This window comes from Hirundo rustica, chromosome 5 (assembly GCF_015227805.2).
Source record: "Hirundo rustica isolate bHirRus1 chromosome 5, bHirRus1.pri.v3, whole genome shotgun sequence".
Classification (NCBI taxonomy): Eukaryota; Metazoa; Chordata; class Aves; order Passeriformes; family Hirundinidae; genus Hirundo; species Hirundo rustica.
This window is the reverse complement of record NC_053454.1, coordinates 38,892,876-38,919,930: the sequence shown is the minus strand read 5'-3', so window position 1 is coordinate 38,919,930 and position 27,055 is coordinate 38,892,876. Positions and strand designations below refer to the sequence as shown.

General features: G+C 41.4%; 2 protein-coding genes across 7 annotated transcripts in view; one reads left to right on the top strand and one right to left on the bottom strand.

Moving 5' to 3' along the window:
* Window positions 1-17,422, top strand: part of INTS10 (integrator complex subunit 10) — a 23,794-nt gene extending 6,372 nt beyond the window's left edge. The window contains exons 9-19 of one of the 6 annotated variants that reach the window (XR_005700780.1): window positions 2,368-2,501; window positions 3,244-3,400; window positions 4,046-4,128; window positions 5,011-5,163; window positions 6,273-6,381; window positions 6,773-6,852; window positions 7,302-7,464; window positions 8,500-8,593; window positions 12,487-12,564; window positions 14,460-14,795; window positions 17,053-17,422. Coding sequence is in view for 5 of the 6 variants with exons in the window: in XM_040063994.2 (XP_039919928.1) it covers window positions 2,368-2,501; window positions 3,244-3,400; window positions 4,046-4,128; window positions 5,011-5,163; window positions 6,273-6,381; window positions 6,773-6,852; window positions 7,302-7,464; window positions 8,500-8,593; window positions 12,487-12,564; window positions 14,460-14,616 (1,208 nt within the window). In the remaining variant the exon portion in view is untranslated. Of the gene's footprint in view, window positions 1-2,367; window positions 2,502-3,243; window positions 3,401-4,045; window positions 4,129-5,010; window positions 5,164-6,272; window positions 6,382-6,772; window positions 6,853-7,301; window positions 7,465-8,417; window positions 8,594-12,486; window positions 12,565-14,459; window positions 14,840-17,052 lie in introns of those variants that run through there. The other 5 variants (XM_040063995.2, XM_040063994.2, XM_040063997.1 and 2 more) reach the window with 5 other exon arrangements.
* Window positions 14,939-27,055, bottom strand: HGSNAT (heparan-alpha-glucosaminide N-acetyltransferase; the record flags this gene model as incomplete). Its single annotated transcript, XM_040063999.2, has 17 exons — window positions 14,939-16,143; window positions 17,137-17,249; window positions 17,387-17,457; window positions 17,569-17,646; window positions 18,752-18,838; window positions 18,958-19,084; window positions 19,469-19,590; window positions 20,297-20,406; window positions 20,742-20,902; window positions 21,768-21,798; window positions 22,398-22,474; window positions 22,932-23,038; window positions 24,118-24,187; window positions 24,781-24,850; window positions 25,791-25,912; window positions 26,422-26,561; window positions 26,831-27,055. Coding segments are annotated over 17 exons (1,893 nt in total), but the record flags the coding sequence as incomplete, so codon positions are not given.

Sequence of the window (27,055 nt, the reverse complement as noted above, 5' to 3'; positions counted from 1 at the left end):
AGGAAGGGTTATGGTGGGCAGAAGGATACTTCAGGTGTGCATGTAGTTTTAGTTGCTTGATTCCAAGTTAAAAGAAGAAAGAAAATAAAGAGCTAGTGAAAATGTTCCTTTCTAAGTTGCACAGTTGAGTATTTAAAAGTTCACATTTTCTGACTAAACCACCAGAAAAACAATGTATACTGAGGTCTCAGAGTGCAGTTCCTTTGGTGCAACTTTTATGGTACCCTTTGTCTTTTTCTGATATCAGGGAAGTATTTCCAAAACATCTTTTAGTCATTTCTGCTTTAGCATTGAAGTCCAGTGGTATTCAGTGCCTTTCATCTCTTTCCTATCATTAAAATTTTTCCTCCTTCTCTCTGGAGGGCTCAATGTAGAAATGTAGAATCCTACATATTTTGGAAGCATGGTTTTAGAGAAAAACGCTGTCTCCTCATCTGTGAGGATTAGATCTGTAACTCTCTTCTCGTGTGCATGGATTTGCAAGAAGCCTCTGGAGGGAAAACTTTTCAATGCATTTCTCTTAAATAATTTGTATCTGCTTTGCTGGAGACTTGAGAAATTAATGAGGCAATTCACACCTCTCATAAATTTGAGGCTGCCTCTAGGCTTGGCAGGAGTTGCTATTTGGGCTGATAATTTTGGGGGTTTATTTATAACACTCTCTGCTAGAAAACAATTAAAAACTCTGTAAGCTTAGGTTCTAGAGCTCAGATAGAAAAACACGATGTTGCTCTTTGTATGACTGTGTAACTTTCAGTACTGTAAGAGAAGGTCTGCATCCCCAGTCAAGGGTGACAGTGGATTTTCTTTTAGGACTGGAGGCTTTGGAATAATGACTACAGTGCACTTCTGGTGCTGGGAAGAGAGCACTTGTTTGGAAAGCAAAGCACCTGGCTGGCATTAATTTAAGTCAGTGTGAATAAAAGAAATACTCAATTTTTTTCTTCTCAGGTGTTAGAATTAGGCAGCTCTTGAGGTTCTAGTAGTGAAGCTCTTTCAGATGCCAGTTGTGGTACTTTGCATCCATGAGAAACAGATATGAATCTCCTGTGTTATGTCTTGGCTCTGTTTTCAAGTCACACAGGTTAGATTCTGACACAGTGGAATACATGGTGGTACAGGAGAGCTGATTGCAATGTGCTGTGGGTGCAATTTCAGTGGTGGTATTTACTGACCTGGTCATTGTGGTTGTACTTACTGACCTGAATTTGTTAGTTAGAGCAGACTGGCTGTTTCTTCTAACAGGAGCTTCTATTGTAGTGAGCTCCTTACACACATCACTTTTGAGTAGATGGGGAAAGCTTAATACAAGGGAGTTTTTTTAATGTCAAGAGATGAAATGAATAGTTCTTCTACTAAATTCTCAAATTAGTTTTTGCAGTTATGAATGAGGCCTTAGTCTCATATCTTTCTGCAAATAGAAGAAATGCACAAACTGAAAATACTTGTTTGCTCTACTGTCTTACCTGGCAGAGAGATTTCAGAAAGTGAAAACAAATTAAAGGATTCCTCTTTCCTTTATACTTTTATTTGACTGAACTTGTCACATCTATATGCAGCTTGATTGTACAGAAGGAGAAAAAGGAAGGGAAGCTGTCTCAGTAGTGATCGCATATCAGTGTTGTTTGAGATTAAGAAGTATTGTTCCTATTTTATGTCTAATGAAACTTAAGCACTGGGGTGTGAAATAAAAAGTACCAGATCCCACTGGATGTTCTGTGAAACCAGTGAAAGTAGAAATTGTTTTCCTTGTTTCAAAAATGAGGGTTTTCTATCTTTTGGGAATGAAGATGATCTCCGGCAGTCAACGAAAGGTTTAATTCTGTTTACTAAAATCAGTGGGGCCAAAGCTGACACTGAGTGATCCTACTAGGGAAATCTTCTCATAAAATACACAAACTTCGTTGTGGGGTCAGTGCCTGTCAGCATATTGCTTTGGTTTCTCCTGAGAAATGTTTTGAGAATATTGTTGTGCTTTGCCATATTTGTGGCTGTTAACTTCAGAGTAATTTGTGCCATTCATCTGTTGAATAATTGTACTTATATAAAAGCAAATAATGCTTGATCAGAGAACAGCTGCTGCCTGAGTGTATCTTCTGACTGCTTCAGAAAAAGGGATTCAAAAATATTCTGAAGCTCTCAGTCAGAGTGGTGATATCTGGTAAATGTACTCTGACCTTGACAGTATGGCTGCATTGAGGAAGCCATAGCTTTACTAGCCTAAAGAATTTAAGCGACTTAATTTAAGATTATTTTCTGTAGCATTATAGTCATTACCTGTGAAGGAAAAAAAACCAGCTTGCTGTAGGCATAAGACCTTTCAGATCAATTTAGGGCAGTTGTGAATTAATTTATCTTTAAATCCAGGTCCAAATGCTCCAAACCAAACTCCACTGGTTCTTCTCGAGGATGTACCCAACATCTATGGTGATGCAGATATTGATCGTAACAAACACATACACAAAAAAAGAAAACTTGCTGAAGGAAGAGAAAAAACAATGGTAACTTTCGTAGACTTTTTAATTCATAACAAGAATGGCATTGCTACTGGAATTTAGACAACAGTGGCTTTGACATATTTGTAAAAGACATTTTTAGAGCTACCCTGAATTAGCTGTCTATGACCACGATTTTCAAACCTTTTTTTCCTAAAGCCAGCATGAATAAACCCATTTTTGCCGCAATTGCTGTAGACACGTGTACTGCTGTGAGTGCATTAACTTGAGGGAGTTCAGCAGAGGCACTTAAAAAGGTAGCTTTAGCAGTCAGATATTCTACAGGTAAACTTCCAAAGTAATTGACTTTTCATGATTGGAATCGTCAATATATCTATTGCTTTAATGGTAGAAAATAGCTATTTTATAGAATTTCTCTACTATAAAGGGAATACAAGGATTTCCTTTGCCTTGTGCCACTGTAGGCTTAAACTGAGTCATAAAGTGTGTATGTACTTCAGCAGATAATCTGGCTGAAGCTCAGTGGTGGTGCACCTTGTTTAACAGAATAAATTTGTTTGGGGTACTGCTCATCACACTCTGCCTCTGAGTTCTTGGTAGCAAACCAGATTGGTCTAACCTTAAAACAAGCTAAGTGAAAAATCACTTAAAGCCACTTGAACTAAGACCATGGCACCTCTATACATAATTGTTTTCTTGTGTTCAGTGGAACTTTTGTGACTTTAGAGTCCTCTGAAATAAGTGTAGATTAAGAAGTTAATCTTTGTGTTTTGTACTAACTTCTAAGCAGAGCTCAGATGATGAGGATCCTTCTGGGAAGGCAAGAAGTCGCCATATTACAGTAAACAAGGCTGATCTTGCAAACTCCATTGAAGTATTAGAGAGTTTCAAATTGGCGAGAGAGAGCTGGGAGCTGCTTTATTCTCTGGAATCACTTGACAAAGGTAAGGTAACTGCATTTAGAATTGCATATAAACTTCATTGCTCTGCGTGGAAATCACTTTTTTATTGTTAAAATGGAATTCCTGCCATTATAAATCCTTAAAATTGAAATTGCTTTGGGTCCTAAGTACTTCGGATAGAAGTTCCAGTAAGAAGCTTTATCATTAGTTGTGTTTCTGAATATTTTGTTCCTATATTGCATTTCATTCTTGATGCATCTTTGCTTATTCACCCCCACTTCTCTTGGGGCAGTTGGACAGTAGTAGGGCTGATGGTGCTCAGTGAGGATGTGCTGCTAATGGCTGCTTTAGTTCATGATTAGGAACATGTGTTTTTACTGTGTCTCCCTATCTGATAATAACTGGTGTGATAATGTTGAAAAAAAATTTCTCTTCTAAAAAGCAGGCAAACAGTACCACCTAGCTGCTTTTAGGTTTGTTGGACACTCTGAAGAGAAGCGAAATCAAAAAATGAGTGTCTAGGAAGAGAGTATCCTATACGTGAAGGATTCCATCCTCTTACTGTTTTGGTGCCATTTTTTCCATTTTTAAATTCTACTTTTTTATGTATATTACTGATGTTTAACCCAAAGCTGTGAAATGTTTCATACTCTCTTTTACTTTTTCTTCTCTAACCACTTAAAACAGAGTTCACCAGAATTTGTTTGTCGTGGAAGACAGAAACCTGGCTTTGGTTAAGAATCTTTCTTACAGACATGATCATCTACCAGGTAAAAAAAATACGGTATAAAGTAGGAAAACCACCACTATTTTGTTGCTCTTCCTTCTAGTAAATAGCAATTTTCTTCCTTCCTGTGAATAGGAATTCTGATTAGCCACTTTGACTGCTTATAGTGTCTGCTGATTTTATGCCTTAAAGTATGACTCTTCTGGGGATAGAGCTACACTGTTTGCACCACAAGCTTGGTACCTTGGCTTTGGATATTCCTGTTCCAATAGATGTTGTTGGAGTCCAGCTAATTTTGGCATGTGGAAAATGAATTTATGTTGGCATTTTGACCAGTGGATATGTACACGGTGTTATGGAAGATAAGTGCATTCAATTAATCTGTCAGTGCATTATATTGGAACACAGTCAGAGAGAAGAATTTTCAAACAGTAAAAGGTTTTAACATGTCTCGGTTAACATCTAAACTTCTCCACAAAAATTAGGCTGCCTGTGCTCATTCCAATACCATCTGCAGAAAAAAGCTTGTTCTTTATTTTTCCTTAGGGAGTCTTTTATTTTTGCTTCTACTTGTCCCTGAACAAGAGCTATTTCAAACTTTATTAGTTTGAAATAAAGTTAAAGTTAAATAAAGTAACGTTTAACTCAAGAATATAATTATTTTATTCAGTTACAAATATGATTTTGTAAACTGGCTTTTTAAAGCAGAATTTCATTAGTCTTCTGACTGCCTTGCAAATGATTGACCCACAGTCTTGTACACAACTCGTCACTGGAGATTACTAGTTTAGATTAAAATTTTGAAGGTTCTTACTTGGATTCACTCCATTTTGAAAGCTTTCTGTAAGAGATTTTTTTTTCTCTCTCTCTATCTATTGTATAGAAAAGACCCTAACAGGTTTTTATTTAATATTCTTTTTCAAAGGGGCAGTACAAAAAAGCCATTAGCAGCCTACATCATTTGGCAGCTCTTCAGGGCTCTCATTCTCCCCAGCAAATGACAGGACAAGGATCTTTAGAAAATCAGAGAGCACTAATCCAGTTAGCATCGTGCCACTTTGCCCTTGGAGAGTACCGGGTACGTACAGCTTTCCACACACTGGGCCTTCATCAGCTGGCCCTGTGGTTCCCATTTCTCTTTTTCCTTAGAATTTTCCTGTTAGCCTGCTTTCAGCAGGATATCGAACATAAGCCAGAATCTACTGAAAAAGCCATGCTTTACTGGGAGAATTGTAGTTCTTGCCATGTTAACTGAATGTCTGTTGGCAACTCTTTATATATATGTGTGTATAGTCTGTTTGATAGTGAAGATTTGGGGGCTTAGTTATGATTTTTCATGGCTACATGTGTTTGAGTCATCTATAAATGTAACCTTAACTTGAATTCCTTAACTTTACTGAATTAATTCCTTAAACTGGGAGGGAATTCTTTTAGGTACAGGCTTCGTGTGGCAGGGGAAAGAAAAAGTAAAGGAGCTTCTGTAATCATCTTAAAAGAGAGTTAGTTATTAACTGACGATATAAGAGACACCAGAACAATATTGTCTGGCCTGACCTCTGCACTTGCTCTAGTTTTGCAATACAGTTTTGTGTTTTTAATATGGCATGGTGGCCTGAGGTCAGTCAGTGTCAGCACTGACAATAAAGGCTCTGTCTCTTAGGATCTAACATCATCCGAGTACGGCTGGACAAGGGCTTTTGTCCCTTCCCCTTTAACACTTTTTCACTGGGAATGTGATCATGTATTCCCACAGGCCTCTTGCTAGGAAATAGCATTAAAAATTCATTGAATTTCCATCATGCTGTCAGATTGCCATTTTCCTTTCTATTTTTGCCATGAAAAGAACAGATTTTACTAAAATATTCTAAGAATCCATTTGAAAACTTAATTCTTCAAAACAAAATAATTTTTGATCACAGCTATATTGATCTTACTTTCTTGAAATGAAAAATGCCAATACCCTTTTTTTCACGATTAAAATGATATATATAGGCTCTGAGGTTGTTTAGTGACAGCTAAGTCTTTTTGCTTAGCCAGACTGTAGTAGGTCATCTCAGGTTCTAGCAAAGAATTTTCTGATTTTTTTTTTTTTCCTTTTGTGGTGTCTGAAATTTTTAATTGTTAACATATCTGAATTTTTAAGAACATTAAATTAAAATTAGCATTATCATGTCCCTTCTTTTACAGCAAACGTGTGAAAAAGTGCTTGACCTCATGTGCTGTATTTTACTTCCAATACAAGAAGGAAGTAAAGTACAAGAGGAGCAACCTAAAGTCAAGTCAAAATTCAGGAAAGGTAAGGAGTTGCTATTACCCTAAACTCAGTGTCAGCTGAATTTTAGTTCATGCCTTCTGCTTGAGTATATAATTATTCTCATTTTGTATTACAAAAAGGGAAGAAGTTTTTTATTCCCTCTTGGTTTTGTGTTGAGGTTTTCTTGCTTATACCTTTTAAAGTATATTGGTGGCAAAGTCCTACCACAGGAAAAGAGAAGTGAAGAAGAAAAATTTAAATGTTCAACTTCACATTTGGAATCAGTCATAATTCACATTCAAAGCTTTCTTCCCTACCTGAGATGAATTTTGATTTTTGATTTTGGATTAGGATTTTGGATTTGTTTTGCTCCGGTTCAACTTCTTTCAACCTACCTGTTGTGAGACCCCCCTAAAGAACTGTTCTGTTGCAGGGTCTGATTTGAAGCTTTGGCCATGTACCAGTAGAGCTATCATGCCTTACTGCCTTCATCTGTTGTTAGCTTGTTTCAAGGTAAGATAGGGTCAATTGGAGCTTTCATGTCCTTAAGGCCTAGTTTATGTATCCTGAAACTCCGTGGCCGTACCCCGGTCCTTTGGCTGAATCCTTCTTACCTAAAATGGCTTGGGGGAGGATCTTCTTTTGGACAGGGGAGTGGAGTGTTGATGGATGAGGGTTTGTTTTCTCTTTCTTTCTCTATTTGTTTTAGTTTTGAGCAGAGAAGATAGAACAGATCTCAAAATTTTTGTCTCTGTTCAGACTTCTCTTGTAGATCAGTTGAGAGGATTTGGTATTTTAGCTGGAAATTTCCAACCTACTTTAGAAGTGTATTTCATTAAGCCTTAATATGTACTTTTAAAGAACTTCTATATTTGCACAGATCTAGGTGAGATAAATCTTAGATGTTTTTGAAAGCAACATGTACGTCCTGATTGTCTGAATGTAATTTTTTTCCCCTGAAGCTCAGAGCCTTCACAGACAACAGAGATGATATGGCACTGGGCCACGTAGTTGTTCTGCTTCAGCATGAGTGGCCGAGGGGTGAGAACTTGTTCCTGAAAGCTATCAACAAAATCTGCCAGCAAGGAAACTTCCAGTATGAGAATTTTTTCAACTATGTCACAAGTATCCTTTCACTAACCAAAAATGTCTTTCACTTCCTGTGCTGTAGTGTTGAAAAAGCTGTTAGTTTCAACAGCAGCTCTTTCCCTGCATGATAATTTGTATTTATTTTCATACCATGAAAACCTCTTGTAGTAGGCTCAGTACATGATGGACTGTAGATGTGCTTCCTGTCACCTGCCCTGGCACTTGAGAGTAGCCCTAAGTACACTGCCATTGCATTTCCATTCCAAAAAACAGCAGCAGCTCAGGCTGCTTGTGCAAGTGACAGCAATCTCTTCATTAAGGGCATTATGTTCAAGGCTGCTAACAAAAAAGCCAAAGTGGTACCTGTGCTGCAGAGCTGAACAGTTTTGGCTCTTGTTTGTGAAATGCGTTCTGTGGTTAGCATGTTTGGGTTGAGTAAGATAATGAGCTATGTCAGAGTTCGTGCAAAGCATGTCTGATTTATCTATTCAGATATCTGACATAAATTTTGATCATCGTACACACAAATGGACAGTTTAATGTTTAACCTAAATAGACATCCAGCCATGGGCCTCAGGAAGCAGGGGGGAATCGAACTCCTATCTGAGACAACTAAATAAGCTGTGGTGTTAAAGGAAAGGAAAAAAACTGTAACAAAAACTCCACAAAACAAGCAGCTGAATAAGGGATCAAAATAGAAAACTAAAAAGGGTGATAATGTACCACCATGGTGGCCTCAGTTTGCACTGCTTTGATAACCTGCAGTGCAGAAAAAGGAAGTGAAACCCAGGGAATTTTGAGATCAGCCTTCTTTACCTCTGACTACATATGAAGAAACAAAGAAAGAAAAGAAACTAACGATGTGTTCTTCACTTTGAAAAGCCATTTCTCATCAGTTTGTGGAGGATTGGGAACACATGCTGTGATCTATTGTGTCACTTTTAATAATGAGGTACTTCAATAGCTTTTCACTTTGACTCTCCTTTCAGCAGTGTGGCTTCAGATGTGAGGCATAAGAAAGAATGTTCTCAGTCATTGTTTCCCTACTCAACTCTTTAACGTTTTCTTCAGATATTGATATGTTGGAGGAATTTGCTTATTTAAGAACACAGGAAGGAGGGAAAATTCATCTGGAACTGCTGCCAAATCAAGCAATGTTGATCAAGTAAGGATAAAAAAGCATTTACTGTTTTCTTTGGCAAAAAAACAAAGGGAGTATGTTCTGGTTGTCTTTGCTTTCATGTTATCTTCTGGATAGTGTGTCATGTCTTTGGGCTTAAATTTAAGGAGTTCAAACAAGGCCCTAAGTTTCTTTTTCTGACTCTCCTACCAATCTGTATTCTATTGGGGGGTTCTTCAGCTTTAATTCCTGCTTTTACAGGACTTCATTTCTGAGTGTGGCATTTGCTTTAGAGTGATTGATATTAAAGTGATTACAGTTATGCTCTTTCAAGTAGACACTTGCACTTTGCAGGAATTCTTCAAATAATTAGGCATGAGTGCAAGGTGTTACTAATTTTGCTGAAGAGTAAAGTTGAGCAGAAAGCACTGTTTTTCTTATTTTTGTAAACAAAATTTATGAAAGACCACTGAACAATGAAAAACTTTGGTATAAAATATCAATTAAATTGCACTCCAGCTACACTCCAGTAACCTTTCTGTTAGAGTTAGCGGGTCATCTTATAAATTATAATTTGGATTAAGTAAATTATAATTTGGATTAACTTCCTAGGTGTTCTTGTTTAGTCTTGATTCAAAACTATCTGCTGCAGGGTTTTAGTGGCAGAATGTTTTGGAATCCTGGTTGTTTATGAGAATTTTTAGTACTGTGCTTCGTAAAAGGGGAACTGCATGAAGTTTGTTGAAATTCCACATAGGATTAGTGTATTCTGGTAATTCACTAACCAGAAATGAGCTGAAGTTTTCAAAATGGGAGCCTAATATCAGAAAACGGGATCCAAATTTTAACTAGTAAATAGATTTTCCAGAGATTTAACCAACACAAAAATGGGATACTAGGTATAATTAAAGGAAAAGTAGAAATTCAAATGCTTAATTATGCGACGGAGGATTTTCTCTTTTAAGCTCTAGATTGTCAAACTCTTACCCTTGCCATATCTCACTCTTGTAACCAGCTATATGAAAACAAGCTTCAGGGCATGCTGTACCACATATGGTGTTAAGTAAAAGGCTTTGCCAGCAAGAGGGCTTGGCACTGAAGGCTCCATCTGGTAGCTTCTTACCTGCAGTCTCCGTTTCATTGCAGTAGTTCAGCGCTGTTTCTCTTGGCTCCGTTTGATTGGCGTGGCCGCAGTTACTTTCTGTTCTCATCCCCCAGTCAGGAAGGAGGTAATGAGAAGTGTTTCTAGCAGGACAGAATCTCTCTTTGACCTCCTTTTGATCAGTGATGTTTCCTCAGTGATGGAAGGGCTTGTGGAAGAGAGGTCCGTTTCTTTGTGCTCACTGAGCCAAAGCAGTCAGATATCCTGTCCAGCTGGAAAAGCTGTGTACAGAGTCTTTTATGTGGCTGTGTCGGGCTGGAAGCACTTCATCAGAGAGCTGATGGAAGGGAAGGTTCAGGGCGTAGGCCACTGTTCGGAGATGATGTCTACTCCCCTGGTACCGCAGATATTTTTTTAGCTGGGCCGGCTGTGAGGCCCAGGGATGGTATCACCCACCAGTGTTGACCTGGTTAGCTCAGAGCCTCCCCCAGGTGGGGTTTTTGATACAGTGTGCTAGTGTAGCCCTGCTTCCTGGGATGATGGCTGGTAGGCTCAGTATCTGCCGACTGCTTACATCTTTCAAAAACGTCACCAGGTCTGTCTGGATGAGCTGCTGCACCATCCTCCCATGAATTAGCAGAGACGGCTCAGATGCTGTTCATTCATGCTCAGAAAGACTCTTGAGTTTCACACAACAGGCTAAAGATAAAGCAGTTTTGCTTTGTCTGATCTTTTCTCAACATAAATGTAGCAATCCTGCATCTTAATGGATGGGAAATGTATTGCAGATATTATGTGTCTTTTATAAGGACTGCTTTTTGTTTGATGACTTACAGGGCATTTTCTCCCCAGGTGAATTCCTCATTCTTCTTCCAGTACTTTTTTTTAAGTACTTTATACTTCATAAGAAATTATATTCATTTTTCTGAATTCAGTAAAACGAACTGCAGTGTGCTTTTACAAAAGATGAAGTAAGATCTTGGTAGTCTGCAGACTTATAATTGGGTCCTGCAAAATACATAGTTACAGTTTGTAACCTTTCCCTTTGCTTCCATCTACTGTGGGAATGAGAAGGTCCGTGAATTTGGTTTTAACTGGTGATAAAGCCAGCTCATTCTTCTTTTGGTGTTAACAAGATTTGTTCTATGAGCTTTGAATCCAGCACCATTAAATGCTTTTGAACTCCCTTCTAGAAAAGCCAAGTTTCACAGTTTATCTGATATTCATGTCAGTGTGGGCAGTGTTAGCTGGTGAGGCTAAAGGGGAAAAGAGCAATATGCAGGAAATTGATGCTTAATATATTGCTCCTCTTTTTGATAAATCTTACCCTTATTAATCTAATCATAGCCTACCTAATTGCATGAACTTGGTCTGAAAGCTGTGTCCTTCCTTTTACTCATATTCCCATCACATCTCTCCTTGGGGACAGAGAAGGTTGCTTTGAAGTAAAACAAAGTATCTTGAAAGTGTAATTTTTACTTTACTTTACTCTGTGCAAATGGGTATGCTTAGTTGTAACTGCAGATCTTGCTAACAGTGGTGAAGACACAATTGCACAGAGTCCCTTTTGCAAGCATCTGCACCTCTGGGACCAATTACATCTTGCTGGTCCTTTGTATTTTCTGTTTCCCTTGTCCACTTTTGCGAGTACTGGATTTACTCATGCCAAGAACTCTTGAAAAATTATCTCATTTGATTGAATATTTTTGTGGCTATTTTATTTCAGATTATTGTAGTTGTGATAGAGTGTTAAATGTCCCATCTTTATTTGACATTTATAAGCTCCATATCTATTAATAGACTGTAGATGCTAACCCAAATGCCTCCCTGTAAGATCTGAAGGTAGGCATCTAACTCAGAATTACAGGAAACTAAGTGAAAGTTTTGCTTCTCTGCTTTCTTTGTAGCATCTCTGGGGGTGAATGGTGCACTCACTGCTCGGGTGCCTAGTAAGAGTTAGATGACTTCATAAGAGACTTAGATTAAGAAGCTAAACCCCTCTCCTATATACCAAATTTCTCCTTTCTCTTCTCCTTAAGTGGGGTATTGCTCTAGACCAAGCCTGTTAGGTTATTATCTTGTTCCAGATAGCACACAGAGATAAAAAGTTAATTTCCTGGAGAAGACAAACTGTCTTTCAGCTGAGACAGCTTTTGGTGGTTAGTTCCTGTGGCCCTGGTCATAGATAGGAGGTTGCTCTGAGCAGCCACTTGTGCTCTGGCATCATGCCATGCTCTAACAGCTGTGTGTATCTGCAGTTAGAATTTGTAAAGGTGGAAAAGTCCACCTGTGGGCTAATGAAAAGATACTTGGGCAACCTTTAACAAATACCGCCATGTTCTCAACTTGGCCGATACCTGCTGTGCATGCACTCGGCTTGGGCTCAGCAGCCAGCCCCTTAACTCCAAGCTGTGGGCTCCCCCAGCTTGGTGACATGCTCTCACCAGTACTGGAGGAAGCTGTGGTATCTGCAATGCTCCTCTGATTAAGTCTTTTCTGACTGACGTGCTTCCTTGGAGGAGCTGTGACAGTTCATTGTAGTACAGCTGTGTCTTGGTTTTGCACCTGCTGCTGTTTTTTTCTCCTGGTGTAACTGTCCAAAAATATGTGTATATATTTAGACCACAACTGTAGAACAGCCTTGCAATGAAATCTGGGGATATTTGCATGTTTGATGCTGTTAAGAGTCCTGCACCCCTTTGGCTGCTCGGTGGTCATACTGCTGTGTGAGCTCAACCTGGTTTTCTGTTATACTCCTTTTTTGGAGAGTTGTTTGGCACCAGAGGGGGTGTTGGTGTGTGGGTGTTTGAATGCTGCTATTTGCTGTTTTTTAAAGGACCTCTAGCCCTCCCATGGGGTTACTGCAGCAGGAATTCATACCTGTGCTACAGCCCAGCATACAGACTGCTGACAGGTACCAAGTGGAAAAACCCTGCTCATAGTGTGCTGTGTTTTGTCAACATGTTTTACTGCCCATGGTTTTCAGCAATTTGTTACTCAGTATTTTTCTTTTTATTTCTTCATTCGTGCCTACATTGCCTGGCAAACCATGTTGTTCTATTATAACATTTATTTTTCTTTTTCCCATGAGTTGCCAGTATCCGTGTCCTTTCAATTTAGTAATCACTGTTGAATTTAAACAGTAATGTAGAAATCCTCAAAAGTTCTACTGATGTTCAGTCACATATTAGCAAGAGCATAACCCTTTATTTTCATGATACTGGTTTCTGGATCCATTTGTAGCAACTTTTCTTCATTTAGGTTGTTCTGAATTCTGTTTTGTGTTTTACAGCTGTAATATAACACACATCTTCCAAAGTGCTGCTGGCTTGCTCAGTAGCTGTAGGTTAGATATTCTCCTTTAGGCTGTAACTGAGCATAGCACTCAGCTGCCAGCAATGTTTAAGACAAGACTGAAAACAGGACTTATCCCATAGCCTCTGAATATACTGGAGTGTTTTCAGTGCAGGTTTGCTTCACTTAGCATAGCTCACCAAAGAATTGCCCACCAGGCTTTACCTTTTCCATGTGTTGCAAAGGTCTCTACTGTTTTGGCAGAGAAGTCCCTTCTCAAATGCCAGACTTCTTTATTTGCATGAAAGTTGGGTGGTATTGTTGGTGAGGGTAATTCTGAGATGTTTCCCTTCCTTGTTCCCAGCATCTCTGGATGGGCACAGATGCCCTCACCCTTTATTTTTTATTTTCTTTCTGTCGTTCAGTGGGCTTGCTGGGTTTGGACCAGCTCTTCCCTTCTTACCCATGACTCAGGACTCCTCTCAGCATTAGCATTATGCTTTTCTCTCTAAATTAATTTATGCTGGTTCCTTCAGTAGTGTTAAGGTTCTCATTTCAGGGCATGCCTTTTTCCTCTCCTTCCCAAGTAGGGCTTGCAGGTAGATGTTATGAAGTCTTCATCTTACTTACCCAGTTCTGGGCCAGTGCAAGTAAAGTGCTTTGGTGCTGCAGAACATTGTTTTAAGCACAAGATTTAGGTGCTGAGGCCAGCGTGAGGACAAAGAACTGTTCAGAAAAATGGCCTTTAACAGGGCAGTATCCCGTAAGTTTCCCCAGCCAGCACTGCTTTAGCTTGCTCAGTAGCTGGACCTTTGTTCTGTTTGAAAATAAGTCCTGAACTTGTGCTCAGAATAAATGTAACCCCCTTGCCTGGTGTCTAGTATCTTCCTAAGAGCTGGCTTCTACAGATACAGACTTACAGCCTGGGTTGTTTTGGGTTTTGTGAAGTACTCACTGTGCCTTTCAATAGTCACAGCATTATCAGTGCCCACAGGATTATAAGGCTCCTTCTTGCACTTTGATATTGGTAGAAGATGCCCTCTGCTCTTTATGGTGGCACCTGTGCTCCAGAGAAAGCAAGTTCATCTTTTCACTCTTTCTTTCAACCCCAGCCATTTATAGAAGTGATTCCAGGGAAGAAGTGTCCCGGGCAGCAAAGGAAAAGAGGGAAGAAAAATTCCTTTCCCCAAGCAAGGAAAACTCTCTACTTGCTGGGTTAAGAGAACAGATTTTCCTGTTATCCAGAAGACTGACATTATTTCCACCTTCAGCAGTCATAGTCAAAACAGTGAGAACATAGACTGTTTTGTAGCTCCTAACTGTTGAAAGGCTTGTAAGCTACTAAACAAGATTTTTAAAAAACAGCATAGCACAGGCTCTTTGATTATTATTAAATAAACTCAGACATGGACCGTAAATATATAGTAAGTGACATGCAGTACCTTTTCAATGACTGTAGTTCACTAGGTAACCATGATTTGATTTTGTCTGTCTCTCTTTCCTTCATGGCTTAAGGCACCACACAGTTACCCGGGGTATAACTAAAGGAGTGAAGGAAGACTTCCGCCTGGCCATGGAGCGCCAGGTCTCGCGCTGTGGGGAAAATCTCATGGTGGTCTTGCACAGGTTCTGCATTAATGAGAAAATACTGCTGCTGCAGACTCTTGCTTGAATGGAGTGGATCCTGATGCAGTGTCTTTTATGGAGAGAGGGGAAGGCTCTTCTTTGTATGAACAAGCAGCATAGCAGTGGAACATCTCTTGTTCAGAGGGTCAAGAAGTTCCCTGTGAGTTACAGGTTCTGCAATACACAAACACTACTCAGTGTTTGTTGACTGCTTCGTTTTCTTACGTGAGTAGATCAAACTTTATAAATAAAATTTTGTTTAGGAAGTCTTTGTAATATCCTGTTTGTTTGGGGGTTTATTTCCATAGCATTTTACTAAGGTGTGTGTCATAGTTCTTTCCATCTTTACACATACACAGAGAACATAGTAAGGTATTTCAGGTCTTTTATTAGCACTAGTTTGGAAATCACAGTATGAGTGAATTTCCTGAATTTCCAAAAACTTATCCTGCATTGAATGGGTCTGTTAGGTCTTCTATCTCTCAGCAGAATTCTACCTGTATTGCTGGTTTTCAGATTCAGGGTCCTTAAGTAAATTCATGTAGAAAGAGGATTGTTTTGTTTGAAATCTCGTAATATCCAAGTGATTATACAAAGTCGGTAAGAAATGGCCTTTCTGCACTCCTAGAGTGTAGCACGATACTCAGACCTCGTCCATGCAAGAGGTGTGTTACACAAAGGCCCAGAACATGCACACGTGGGCTGCTAAACCTGTAGGAGCAGCCTGCTGATTAATAAGCCAGTAGGACAGATTTTAGGCTTCAGCAGAATCCTAAACCTAAGGGTTTAGTTGAAGAAATGGGAAGAATACAGTGAAGCATGATCAGCTGAGAGCACCACCAGGCTGTGACAGAGGTGCCCTAGAGCTTTCCCAGATAGTCACTGGCCAAGTTACATATGTGCCAGTAGCCAGAGGGCACAGGCATGCAGGAGGTGCCAAGGATATATACAAACCCCAGAGCACCTGAGTTAGGGGGTTCTGTGTCACAGGCAGGAACTGTTACCACAGGCCCTTTCTGATAACCCCGTGCAGTCACCACCCCTATCCCTTGCAGTTCCTTTCATGAGCACCATCAGGGTGTCTTAGACTGCCCAGCTGTTAGGGTGTGTTCAGCATGTCCATATGAAGGAGGGAAATCAGTAAAATATTTACAAAAGACAGAAAACAGAGCAACTGTAATAGACTAGTAAGTTTTTGCTAAATAGGAAAATACTGTCCCTTGAGTCACATAAAAGTCTTCATGATGACTTCCATGGCACTGTAAACTTGAACTAGTATCCCTTTTTAGTAAAACAGCCTGAGTGGCACTATTTCAGGCTAATCCACCAAATTTCAGGCTAATCTACTTGCCTTATCAGAATCTAGGCCTGCTAGACTTTGACCACCTCTATCAGATTTTCCAGAATATCCTTTTCCTGTAAAGTATATATGATATTATGACCCAAAGGGTTGTTGCAATGAGGTTTTGAGTCAGATGCTCTGCATGGGATTGACTGTCTTGCATCTTCCACTTAAAAGGGAAGTAGTTTGCAAACACTTGGTGTCCAATGTAGACCAGGATTGAGTTCATTCCTGAAAGGAAGCACAAGTTACACCATATGAAAGAGCAGGTATGGGCTTGCTTCAGAGCAAGCAGGCAGAGGTGGACTAGGCTTATAAAAGAGAGTGGCACCAAGACAACAGCAGCTAATGTCATTTGCCCCAAAGATGCTACACACTGTTTTCAAATACTGTCTGAGGGGTTCTCTCCCCCCAAACATTTATTAAAAGAAATACAAATAACCTCTGTGCTAAATTGAAAATACAACCAAATCAGTACGCTGCAATTATATTAATAAGGAGAATAATAACAGTTACTGTTTTCAGGGTGGATGGGTGCCAACCAATCTGGTCAGATCTGCTGCCTTTACAAACAAATGCAGGCTTGCCCTTCAAAGCTTTGGGGTTTCTGGTAGGAGATATGATACCCTGCTGTCACCCTGCCTATTCTCCTATCCAGACACCAGGGACCAAAGCTGCTGACAGGTCCCCTCTGCTGTGGCTTTACATTCTCTAGTCATGTTCGTTGTGTGCCCACTGTGGTTACAACCACAGTGGATACATTGCAAAACATGCTTATCTAGAATCACAGAGACACAACCTACACAACTGCCCAGGGGATTTCGTCTTCCACATCTTCAGAAGTGGTATTACTCTGTTGACAGGCCTTTGAGTTTCCCATTAGGTTACACCAGTCACAGCAGTCCCTTCCAAAACTAGCTTTGAACAGCTGTGGTATTTTGCTCACTGGGACACTGACTTGATACCAAACTCTGAACAGTCTTTAGGCAATAGCAGCTTTCAGCTCTCATTTAAAGAACTGATTGTCCCTCTCATAAATATCTGGTCTCAAGTGTCCCAGTTCTATGCAAAGGTTCTGCTCAACTTAATAATGCCAGAATCCTTCAGGTTACCTCATTCTAAATCACTACTCTCTTACAGACAAGGGAAGCACAGAAAACAAAAGGATAATATCAGTGCAGAGAGAATAATAAGGAATATGTTTCCTGATGTGATTTTACTGACCTGGGTATAAAAATGGAGCACCTGACCACCATTTCTTGACATCCACAAGGTAATATATCAGCAATAAGAGAATGAAGGCAAAGCAGCTCAGGGTTGTCACATATGATATTGACCTACAAACGTTTTCAGCAGAAAGGTAATATTTAGAGAACTACGTGATACAGATCTCAATGTACAAAAGGTAAAACATACTCTGAGCTAAAATAGTACTTCAGCAAAATCATACAAAACATTGCATCTCTTTGCTTACCATAAGTTCTTGTTTATGGGAATAAACCCTTCTTCTTTAGAACATTTTGTCAAGATAGCAGAAATAATTCCCTGAAATAGAAAGTTGTTAAAGTTTATATAACCACTGCAACATGTTTCAGAACTGTCTGTATTGCATTAAAATACAAGTCTTTTAAAGAGCTACATAACTATCAGACTTACCATTACGATGCCCCATATGATGAACCGACTCATAATTTGTTTGGGCTGGTCTTTGTAGAACAAAGTAATTTTCCCTGCCTTATTAAAAAATACAAAAAAACAATTAATGCCCATTAATATAACTACATTTCAAGAGCCAGATATATTTTCCACCAACTACCTGTGCTAAGACAGAGACCACAAATGAGATTTCCATGTGGCTGAAAGGCTCAAAATGAGGACTGTTTGTAAAGAATGGACACACAAGGGGGAAATATGTAAATGCAACCCAATCAGCAGTAGAGGTGCACTTTTTCTCCCTTTCTTACTGTGTTAACTGAGGAAGGGAACAAGCATATTTATTAGGTCAACACAACGTAAGTTGACCTCCTTCTTCCTTGGTAAGGATTGCATTAAGGAACAACACCAGAGCTAGCCCCAAGAGCTTCTCCACAGCATCCTTGACCTGCCCTGATGTGCTTCTTTTCATACACCAAAAAGCAATGTGTCCTGATAATTCACTCCTCAGCATCACACTTCTGTTCCAAGTTCTGCCTCCCAATCAATTTTTACCCAGTGCTACATGTGGTAATATTCCCAGCACAAGAGTTCCAGTTTGGTTCACAGCTGCTGCACTATCAGAAAAGCTAGCAATGCATCAAAACTGCATCAAAAAGTGCCATATTTTAAACAGTTGTGAGCTGAGAGCTTTTGGTATTGGTAAGACCAATGTGAACCCCTCACCTCTCTTGTCAGGGAAGGTGAGCAGACAGCACCTGTGCAAGATGGCTATCACTGCACAACAAGCAGAAAATCAGCAAGGGGGAACAAGTACACCTGCAACTTTTGAAACCCTTACAATGAAGCTGCGAAGGTTGTGTCTCAGCCTTATTTTCCAACATACAGAGCCAGCCTACTCCCAGCATAAGCCCAGCCTTGAAACATCAGTTGGCTATTCTGCAAGCTTCTTGTGTCCATCCCTTACAAAAACTGAGAAGTTGCAGTGTATCTAATGCAAACTACTGCTATGGTAGCTTCCACCTCTCTGGCACTCACCTCAGGCTAAGTTGTTGCGAAAGCATTGCTCTGAAAAAGGTTTTGTTAGAACCAGTCTCAGCCTTTAGTGAAGAAAGTTTCCTCCCCACTTCCAAGTTTCCTTCAAATCTTCCCATTATAGCATGCAGACAGAAAGAAAAAGAGGTACCTGCAGTCCCAAAAATGCCATAACAATGCTATTTATGGTCCCCAGGATCCCTTCAGGATCATATGGCATCGTTGATTGGTATATCACCTTAGAGAGAAAACAGCTGTTATGGAGCATCCAAGCCACTGAACTCCTTTCTTTTAAATCCCCCTGCACATATCATTCCCAAGCCACTCCTGACAGAGTCCAAACCAAAGACTACTTACACCCGAAGAGGGATGCTGATACATATGATTTTCTCCAAGAAGCAAACGGTCAATGTAACCTGCTGCTCCTCCAGTGCAGTTGGGATACTTTCCAAAGTCCCCAATGCCCCCAGGACCAAGATATCCCCTAGGAAGAGGCAGAGAGGTTGCAGTACAAAGTGGTGTTACAGTCCAGCTGCACAGCAGCTGGCCCACTCACCCAGCACACTAAATGCTTGATGTTTTCTCAGGCTAGAGGCACACACTGATGGCATTGCAGTGATCATATATTACTGTACACAGACCTCAGGGAGATTTTGATCCTCTTTAAATGGAAAGGAAGAATGAAATCACCTGTATAACACCTGGCACTTCAGTACCAAAGTAAACAAAGTTTTTTCACATGATGGATGCTTCTTTTAACCCTGCTGGCCTGAAAGCTCTTCCCTTCATTCTTTCCCTATGGCTGATAAAATGTAACTTCTACTCAACATGATACCCCACATTAAGCTGTCCAAGTGCACGGTCTTACCTGGGACAATCTGGCACAGGTAGCAAGAAGGTCAGGCAGAGCCAAATGGTTTCTAACACCAGAATAAAAATCCACTGTGGCCAGTAGGGGAGAATATCCTGCAGAGCAGGGAATCGTCCTTCCTGCATGAGGTGGAGGAAGGGGGTGTTAGTTGGCAAATAAAAAACCATGCCCTTGGGGACAACCTGTACTTCCTGGCAAGCAGTCTTGTACCCCAGATACAAGAGGAGATGTCATTACAAAACTGGTTCTACCAATAGACCTTTCATTTTCACAAGCAATTTGCAGACACTTAGTTACTTGGGACAGGGGGGACAAACAAACCAAAACAAAAGCCCTTAATATTTTTTAACTTGGAAAATGTCTAAAGGAACTTTGATTCATGAGTAGAACAAAAGCCTTTTGGGAAAACAGACTCTAGAGAGGCCAAAACCCAGTATTACTTTCCCCTGCTGTGAAAAAACCTTGCCAAAATTAACTGGACAGAACACAGACTACAGGCTTCAGCATAGAGATGCCTGTCCCTGGGCTTCCTTGGCAGTGGAAAAGTCATCAAGAGTATCTTGGAATGCCTGTTTTTAAGCACCATCTGAATGGATTGGTGAAATCCTCAAATAAGTAAAGCTAGATGGGACAAAATGCAGACTGGGACACTGAAGGGTGCACATACCCAACATTCACCCCTGCCAGGTCACATTGCACTACACATCAAGTAAGGTGTTACATGTTTTCTTATCATTTCTCTTATGTTCTTTTTGCCCAAACAAGAGCAAAGGCTCCCAAACCCTGCTCCAGTATCAGTTCAGTTGTCATTTCCCCACAACTCACCCAGGTCCCACTATCAGCTCTTGTAAACAGGAGTTCAAGAGCAGCAACCACCAGGTATGTGAATCCCAGCCTCTGGAGCACCCCTGGAATACGCAGATTGTCCCAGGACACTGGAAGACAAGCAAGCAATGTGAAAGAGGAGCAGACACGGGCTCTGTTGTAAATACAGAAGTGACCCATCTTCAGGGAGAGCTGAGATCCACTGCACATGCAGATATGAGATACCTCCATTCTGCCACCCCAATTTTCTGTACATCATAGTTCTGGGAATGGCACTAAGACAATCAACAGTGGTTGGCACAAGAGTCTAACAGAGAGAATTGCATCAGAGCAGAACTGAACAGCACTCCACAGAATACCATCAAACTGTTGACTTTGCAACAGCCCAGCCAAGGAGGCAGGAACAAGTTACAGAAATGGAAGGAAGAGAGCAAGTTCCACTCACACGGTCCAAGGCAGTAATTGGGATTCACAACTATGATTCCCAGCAGGACTAACACAAAACTCCTCCAGATGATTTTTCTAAGCACCTTCCACTTGGAACTTCCCCACCTCAGCATGGAGCCCAGTGCCAATGCTATTGATGTCCCCATGATGAACACAAACCTGGAGAACAGAGCAGATGGTAAGTGGAGCTGACAGATGTCTTATAACACGTATGAGTAACAGCAAACACTAAAGCTGACAGAGCGGCCTGCATTGGCCCAACAGAGATGCGTGCACTGAGTGAAACTGGGTGATTTTATTTCCTCTGATTGCTAGGCATTTCCAGGCTAGTGAGCTTCCACTATGGGACACTTCTACCTTTTTTGGTGGTCAGTTGAGGTAGGGTTGTAACTGCAGTCTGCTCTTTTTCCACCAATTCATATGCCACCAAAAAATTCCATTACCCATAATTAAATTAGCATCTTCAGAGCAGTCAAACACCAGCTTCAAATCTATGATTCAAATTCAGAACTGACCCACTCTTCTCCTCTAGATTAGGTTCACAGTCTAAGTCCAGCTCCCTACTCCAACAGAAACCACAGCTGGTGTAGAAAAGCATGTTAGGGGCAAATGGAATAATTGCTTCCCCAAAAGACCATTCTCTGGTTACAGAAATATTAGCTTAATCCAAAATTTACTTGGCTCTTTTTTCTATGGATACACACCAGTCCAACTTCAAATCTTGCCAGACTGGCAGCTTTTAACACAGTGGCATGGCATTGAGCTTCTCAGGGATACTGCACTTCCTCTGGCAGGGTAGGCCTGGGCCTTGTTTGTGGAAAGAAGGAGGATGTGGGGCACCAAAACCACTTAGCTCTTCTAGTGGTTCATAAGGGTTACGTTATTTGTAGGGGCAGATTCCTATTAACTGTTTAACACAAATTCATCCTCCAAATACATTTCCACACGGAGACAAGGTGCACACAAAGTTCCACCTGCAATGTTTAATATAAAGATGCAGAAACTATTCTTTAGAAAAACTTACCATGGAAACACCAGATCTGCCACTGTTAATCCTACAGAGAAATACAAAGGAGCATGTTATTTACCTTGAACTCCTCAAATTTAACAATATTACTGTTGATTTTCTAGGGAAATTGCAGACTGCTAGCAATTATTCGTGTCCCAAAATCTAAAACATGTTATGAACAAAACCTACAAAGAGGCAATCATCTTGCTTCACTGCATTTGCCACTTTTGAAGAATAGGGTCAGAACTGATTGCTGTACCCTGAGAAGGATTTCAGGGATGAGATCCTTGCTATTCTCCACTAGGGCATTACAATCTTTGACTTCATCCCCATCAGCTTACCAATCAAGGCATTGCTTTTACAGCACTGAGCAACATCAGCTTGACTGTGGCCAGTAAGCAACACAGGAAAGTTAAAGATAAAACCCTGTATCACAAATGGTAAGGTTGCACACAGACTGTGATGTGAAACCATCCTGTCACTGCATGACAAGGAGGACCATACCAGGCAGATTCCCTGCTGAGGCAAACCAACACTGCATCCCAGCTTTCTGCTAAGCAACAGCTTGCTGCAGCAGCTGCAACACAACCATTTCTAGACACTGCTGCATTAAAACCCAGAGTAATTGTCTCAATTGTACTTTACCATTCCAACTCTCGTGTTTGAAGAACCAGTATTTTCCTCCTCCGTAGTTAACAAACACCATAATTACAAGAGAGAGTCTAAAAAGACAACAAAACCACAAAGTATCACATGTGAATAAAATGCATATTTATGAATACAAAGTTAATGATTACTACTTCCACTAATGCATTTCTAACTCTGAGATTTGATTTATTTTATTTTTTAAGCAAGATTTCCAGCTTTATCAGCCAGTAAGCTGTGTTTCAAAAATCATGGGTGGTGGTGAACCAAAGCAAGCTCCTTTGCATAGCATTTGCACACTTAACACATTGTTCTTTTTCACCCCCTGCCACAACTTTAACGTTTCCTTAAATTAGATCAATTACAAAGTATTTTGGAAACTGTGAGAATTAAAACCTTAATTAACTTCCAAGTAAAAGAGATCACCTTGAACTGTCCATCTGCTATATATTGCCATGCACTGTCAAACTGCCACTGGAAAAAAAATCTCATTCCCCTTGGAAGAGCTGCTTTTGAGCAAGCTCTTATGCTCACCCTCGGAAGGTGTCAAGGGAACGCAGCCGCTGCCGAGAGCCTGTGCTCCACGATTGCGGGGCAGGATCACAATTAATGGAGTCTGTTGTGTTCGGGGATCCGAGCTCCTTGGGGAACAAGCCAGACACATGAAGAGCAAGTCAGCAGCTGCACCAGCTGACTAGGGAACAAAGGGTAGTAAACTGCAAACTTTCACAAGACTATCTTTATTCTCTCCGTCTTCCTTTTTGTCTACTTCTGACCTCTTCCTGGCTTCACTACATTGCAATAATGCCTGCAGATGCTCCAGACTCTACCTTTGACTGGGAAGAAACCACAGTGCAGTGAAATGAGCCTGTGCTTGAGACTCACCAGAGCTGGTTCCCCTCCAGATCAGCCAGAGATTTGCCAACACTATAGGTACTGCTTTACAACAGAGCTGAGCAGATACAGTTCCCAGCTCTCAAACAGGACTTGCCCCAACCCATCAGCACTTGTCTGACACCACAGAGAGACTGTTTTTAGAGCTAAACCAGTGGAAAATTAATCATTTTAAACACAGGAGTGGCTTCTTTGCAACTGAGTTCTCTAAACCACTCTGATCAGAACCAGTGACAGCATAAAGAAGGAGACATCACTATATCCCAGTGATAGAGATGAGCTACAAGAATTGCTGTAGAGCTCTGCTTCCAAGTCTTTGGATTCTAGACAGGTTTGGACCTCTTAGATATGAAGCCCAGACTGTGATGAACTATCTAGATTCTAGTACAAAATGAGGATCACACAGAAATACCAGTTGAAGGGATGCCAGAGAAATTCTAAGTTTGTTTGGGTGGGTTTTTTTTTTTTGCTAAAATTCCTGCTGTGCTGGAAGCAGCCATGAAGGCTGTGATTTCCTTTTCACTATGTCAGAAGGGGACAGTATTTTCACCAACACACTTGTTTCAAGGGAACTAAAGAGGGCACAAAGCTGTATGTTCAAAATTTGCAAGAACTTTGCAGGGAATCCACTACACTTGCATGGAAAGCCAGTCTAGCACTCTCCATTGACATAAAATTGCCTATCTGACATCAGTACAAGATTTGCTAAGGGGAACACAGACAAGGAGAAGATGATTAGTAATAAACAAGTCCCCAGATGTCCAGATAGTATGTGTTTCTCAGAGATGAATCAGAGAATCAAACTAAAGATACTGTGGTCACTCACGGAGTTAATCATACGATCAGTTGCTCTGGGATTCAGTTTCTTGTAAACCCAGTTTCTGACTGGATCAATTCTGAAAATGAGTAACAGTTTAAAACACAAAACAAAGCCAAAATTACTTTATAGTTAATTTCATCTTGATAGAAGCTATTTAGCAGCATAAAACAAAAGCTTGGACAGTTCCTATTTCTGTTTTTACAGCTCCCATAGGTAATACCGAGATTCAGCCAGCACCTAGCATCCCAGTTAAGTCCAGCTGTGGAAACACAGTGACACAAGCTCATGTTTGGGGGTTTTATTCTCGAGTTGCTTACAGGCAAGGATGACTTACACCATTCAGTAAAGGGTAGAAGGTTGCATTTGTTACACGCACTTTGGTCCCACTGCCTTGGATTACTGATCCAGAGCTGGACAAGGAACAAGGGACACGAGGGTGCAGCAGGGCGTGTGTGAGCTTACAGTGAACATCAGCTGCTTTGCACACAAACTACCAAGGCTGCAAGATATCCCTCGAGTGAAATCGCATCATCTGCATTTCTTGCCACATGTGCCACAGCGTGCACATGGATCTGATCTGCAAGCAGGGCTACAAGTGAGACTCCAAAGCATTGCCACACTGAGATGTGTGGTCTTAAACTGGCACGTGCAAGGAGGAAGTTCACTTACTTCATTAGAAGGCGCCCAGCAATCAGGATAGCAAGGATCCCCATGTAAACCAGGAAAGCAAAGAGAATAGCTACATGAAAAGAGGAGAACACAGCTCTATAAATGATCTAACAAAACCATTCAGCAATCTGGGCTTGGCCAAGTGTGACACAAACACGACACAAAGCCCAACTCACCTATCATCATACCACCTTCTCCATGCAATACACATCCCAGAGGAAAATAAAAACCCACAGCAAAACCCCCAGACTACCCAACACAAAAGCAGACTAGTTTCAAAGTGCAGCTCAGTGACTCCACATCTTGGCATAAAAAGAGCAAAATAAAACTGCATTGCATCACAAGACACTAGTGAGAGTTGATGTGCTGCGATATGTTCTGAAGAAGAAAGCAGAGATTTAAAAACAGCCTCAACATGAAGAAGATAAGGGAAAGGGCAATATACCTAGTTAGCAAGCATGGAGAAATTTTCTTTACAGTTAGGAAACTGAAAGGACTGAAGAGTAATGTAATGTAAAGGAAAAAAAATGGAACATAGACAAGACTTTGAAACAGTCCTGGATAAGAGATGAGCAAAAAACAAAAAGGTCAGGTTTTAAATGAAAAGTACAACAACAAACAAAAATCCAAACACTCTGTGAATTGTTTCCCATTTTGTGAGAGAAGATAGAGGGAAAAAGAGGGAGGATTCTGTGTATATATATAAACATGCAGGGAAACAGGAACTAATATCTTCCTCCAGACACATACCCACTGATTTTTCTGTACTAATGCTTGCTGCAAAAATGTTGTGGGCAGACAGTACATCACGTGAAGAGGCCTGATCCTGGTCAGGGCCTCAAGATGGTTATATAAAACATAAGGAGGCAAGGATGTTGAGAAAGAGGAGGAGCCAGGCCATGACAGCTCTTCAGCACAGCATGAATGGCTGCACAGGCTTCTTGGGAAGCTGGTTCTGCTCAGAGAAATGTGAGTTGCAGAATGAAAGGGCAAAACAGAGCTCTACATACGGAGGTAGCTGTTGATAGGGCCTTCATTGATGACTAGGTCACAAGAAACAGTTTGGGTACTTGTACTTAGGGTCTTTACCACAAGGGAGTAATTGCCAAACTCTCCAAAATGATACTGAATCCTGCAAATGATAAAGGAAACAAAAGTTGTTGAGCCACCCCCAGTACATGCAGGTACCACCGTAGCACTTAAGGGGGCTCTAAAACCTGAATGCTTTAGGAAAGGCAAGCCAAAAACTTGGACCAACGCTGTGATCTAGCACCGAACTTGCCTCTTCAAGCATTACCCTCCCCTAGCCCAACACCAATTCTTTACCACACATGCACTGCCATCATTTGTCTTCTTGAGCTAGAGACTCCCTGCAAGAGAAACCAGGTGCTTGCACATACTGCCTCAGTGGACACTGTTTTGGCTCCTGCTTGAGCCTAGATCCTTTCAGCACAATTCCAAAGTACCACTCTTACAGCAGTGGGGTGAAGACTGAGCTCGAGGTCTAAACAGTTGGGAAAAAGGAGGCAATGAGCGGGCATTGAAGAGGTACATGGCTCCAAGGGGAAGAAAACAACAACAACAAACCAACACAATACGGGATACAGCTATCCATGTATTCCCTGGGGCCGGGCCACCTACTTGCAGAGTTCTCTGTCACCCACAGAGCTGTTGAGCAGCAGGGTGAGTGGATGCTGGGTATCAACCATTACCGACGCCGTGCCTGGTTTTCTCAGGCTCTCGTTGCTTGGTGGGACAAACGCCAGGAACTGATACAAGCACTGTGGAAGAAGAGGGTGAAGGGAGCTCATTAGTGCCCAAAGAGACTGAAAGGGATCTCTGCCTTGCGTGGTGGCTAAGACAAGGAAAGATGCCACGGAGCATCTCCTGCTGCGGGAATTCCCTGCGTGCTGCTCAAAGGTAAAACCGAAGCGAAGCGACCTGACGAAGCCACGGGGAGACGCCGGAGAAGCCGAGCAGCCCCCGCCGCGGGGCCGGGCTGTCAGAAGCGGAGGCCGGGGGGCGACCCCCGCCCGGCACAGCCCCTCACCTGGTGGCAGGAGCCGGAGCGGGCGGCGAGATTCAGGCCCGGGGCGGGCAGCTCGTTGCGGACGAGCAGCAGCGCCTGGTCTATCCGCCCCGACCGCCGCCGCTCCGCCGCCGCCCCGCCGGCGGCCCCGGGCGCGCCCCGCCCGTCGGGCTGCGAGAGGCCGGGCGCCATCAGCAGCGAGCCCAGCGCCGCCGCCAGCGCCACCGCGGCCGCCGCCGCCGCCGC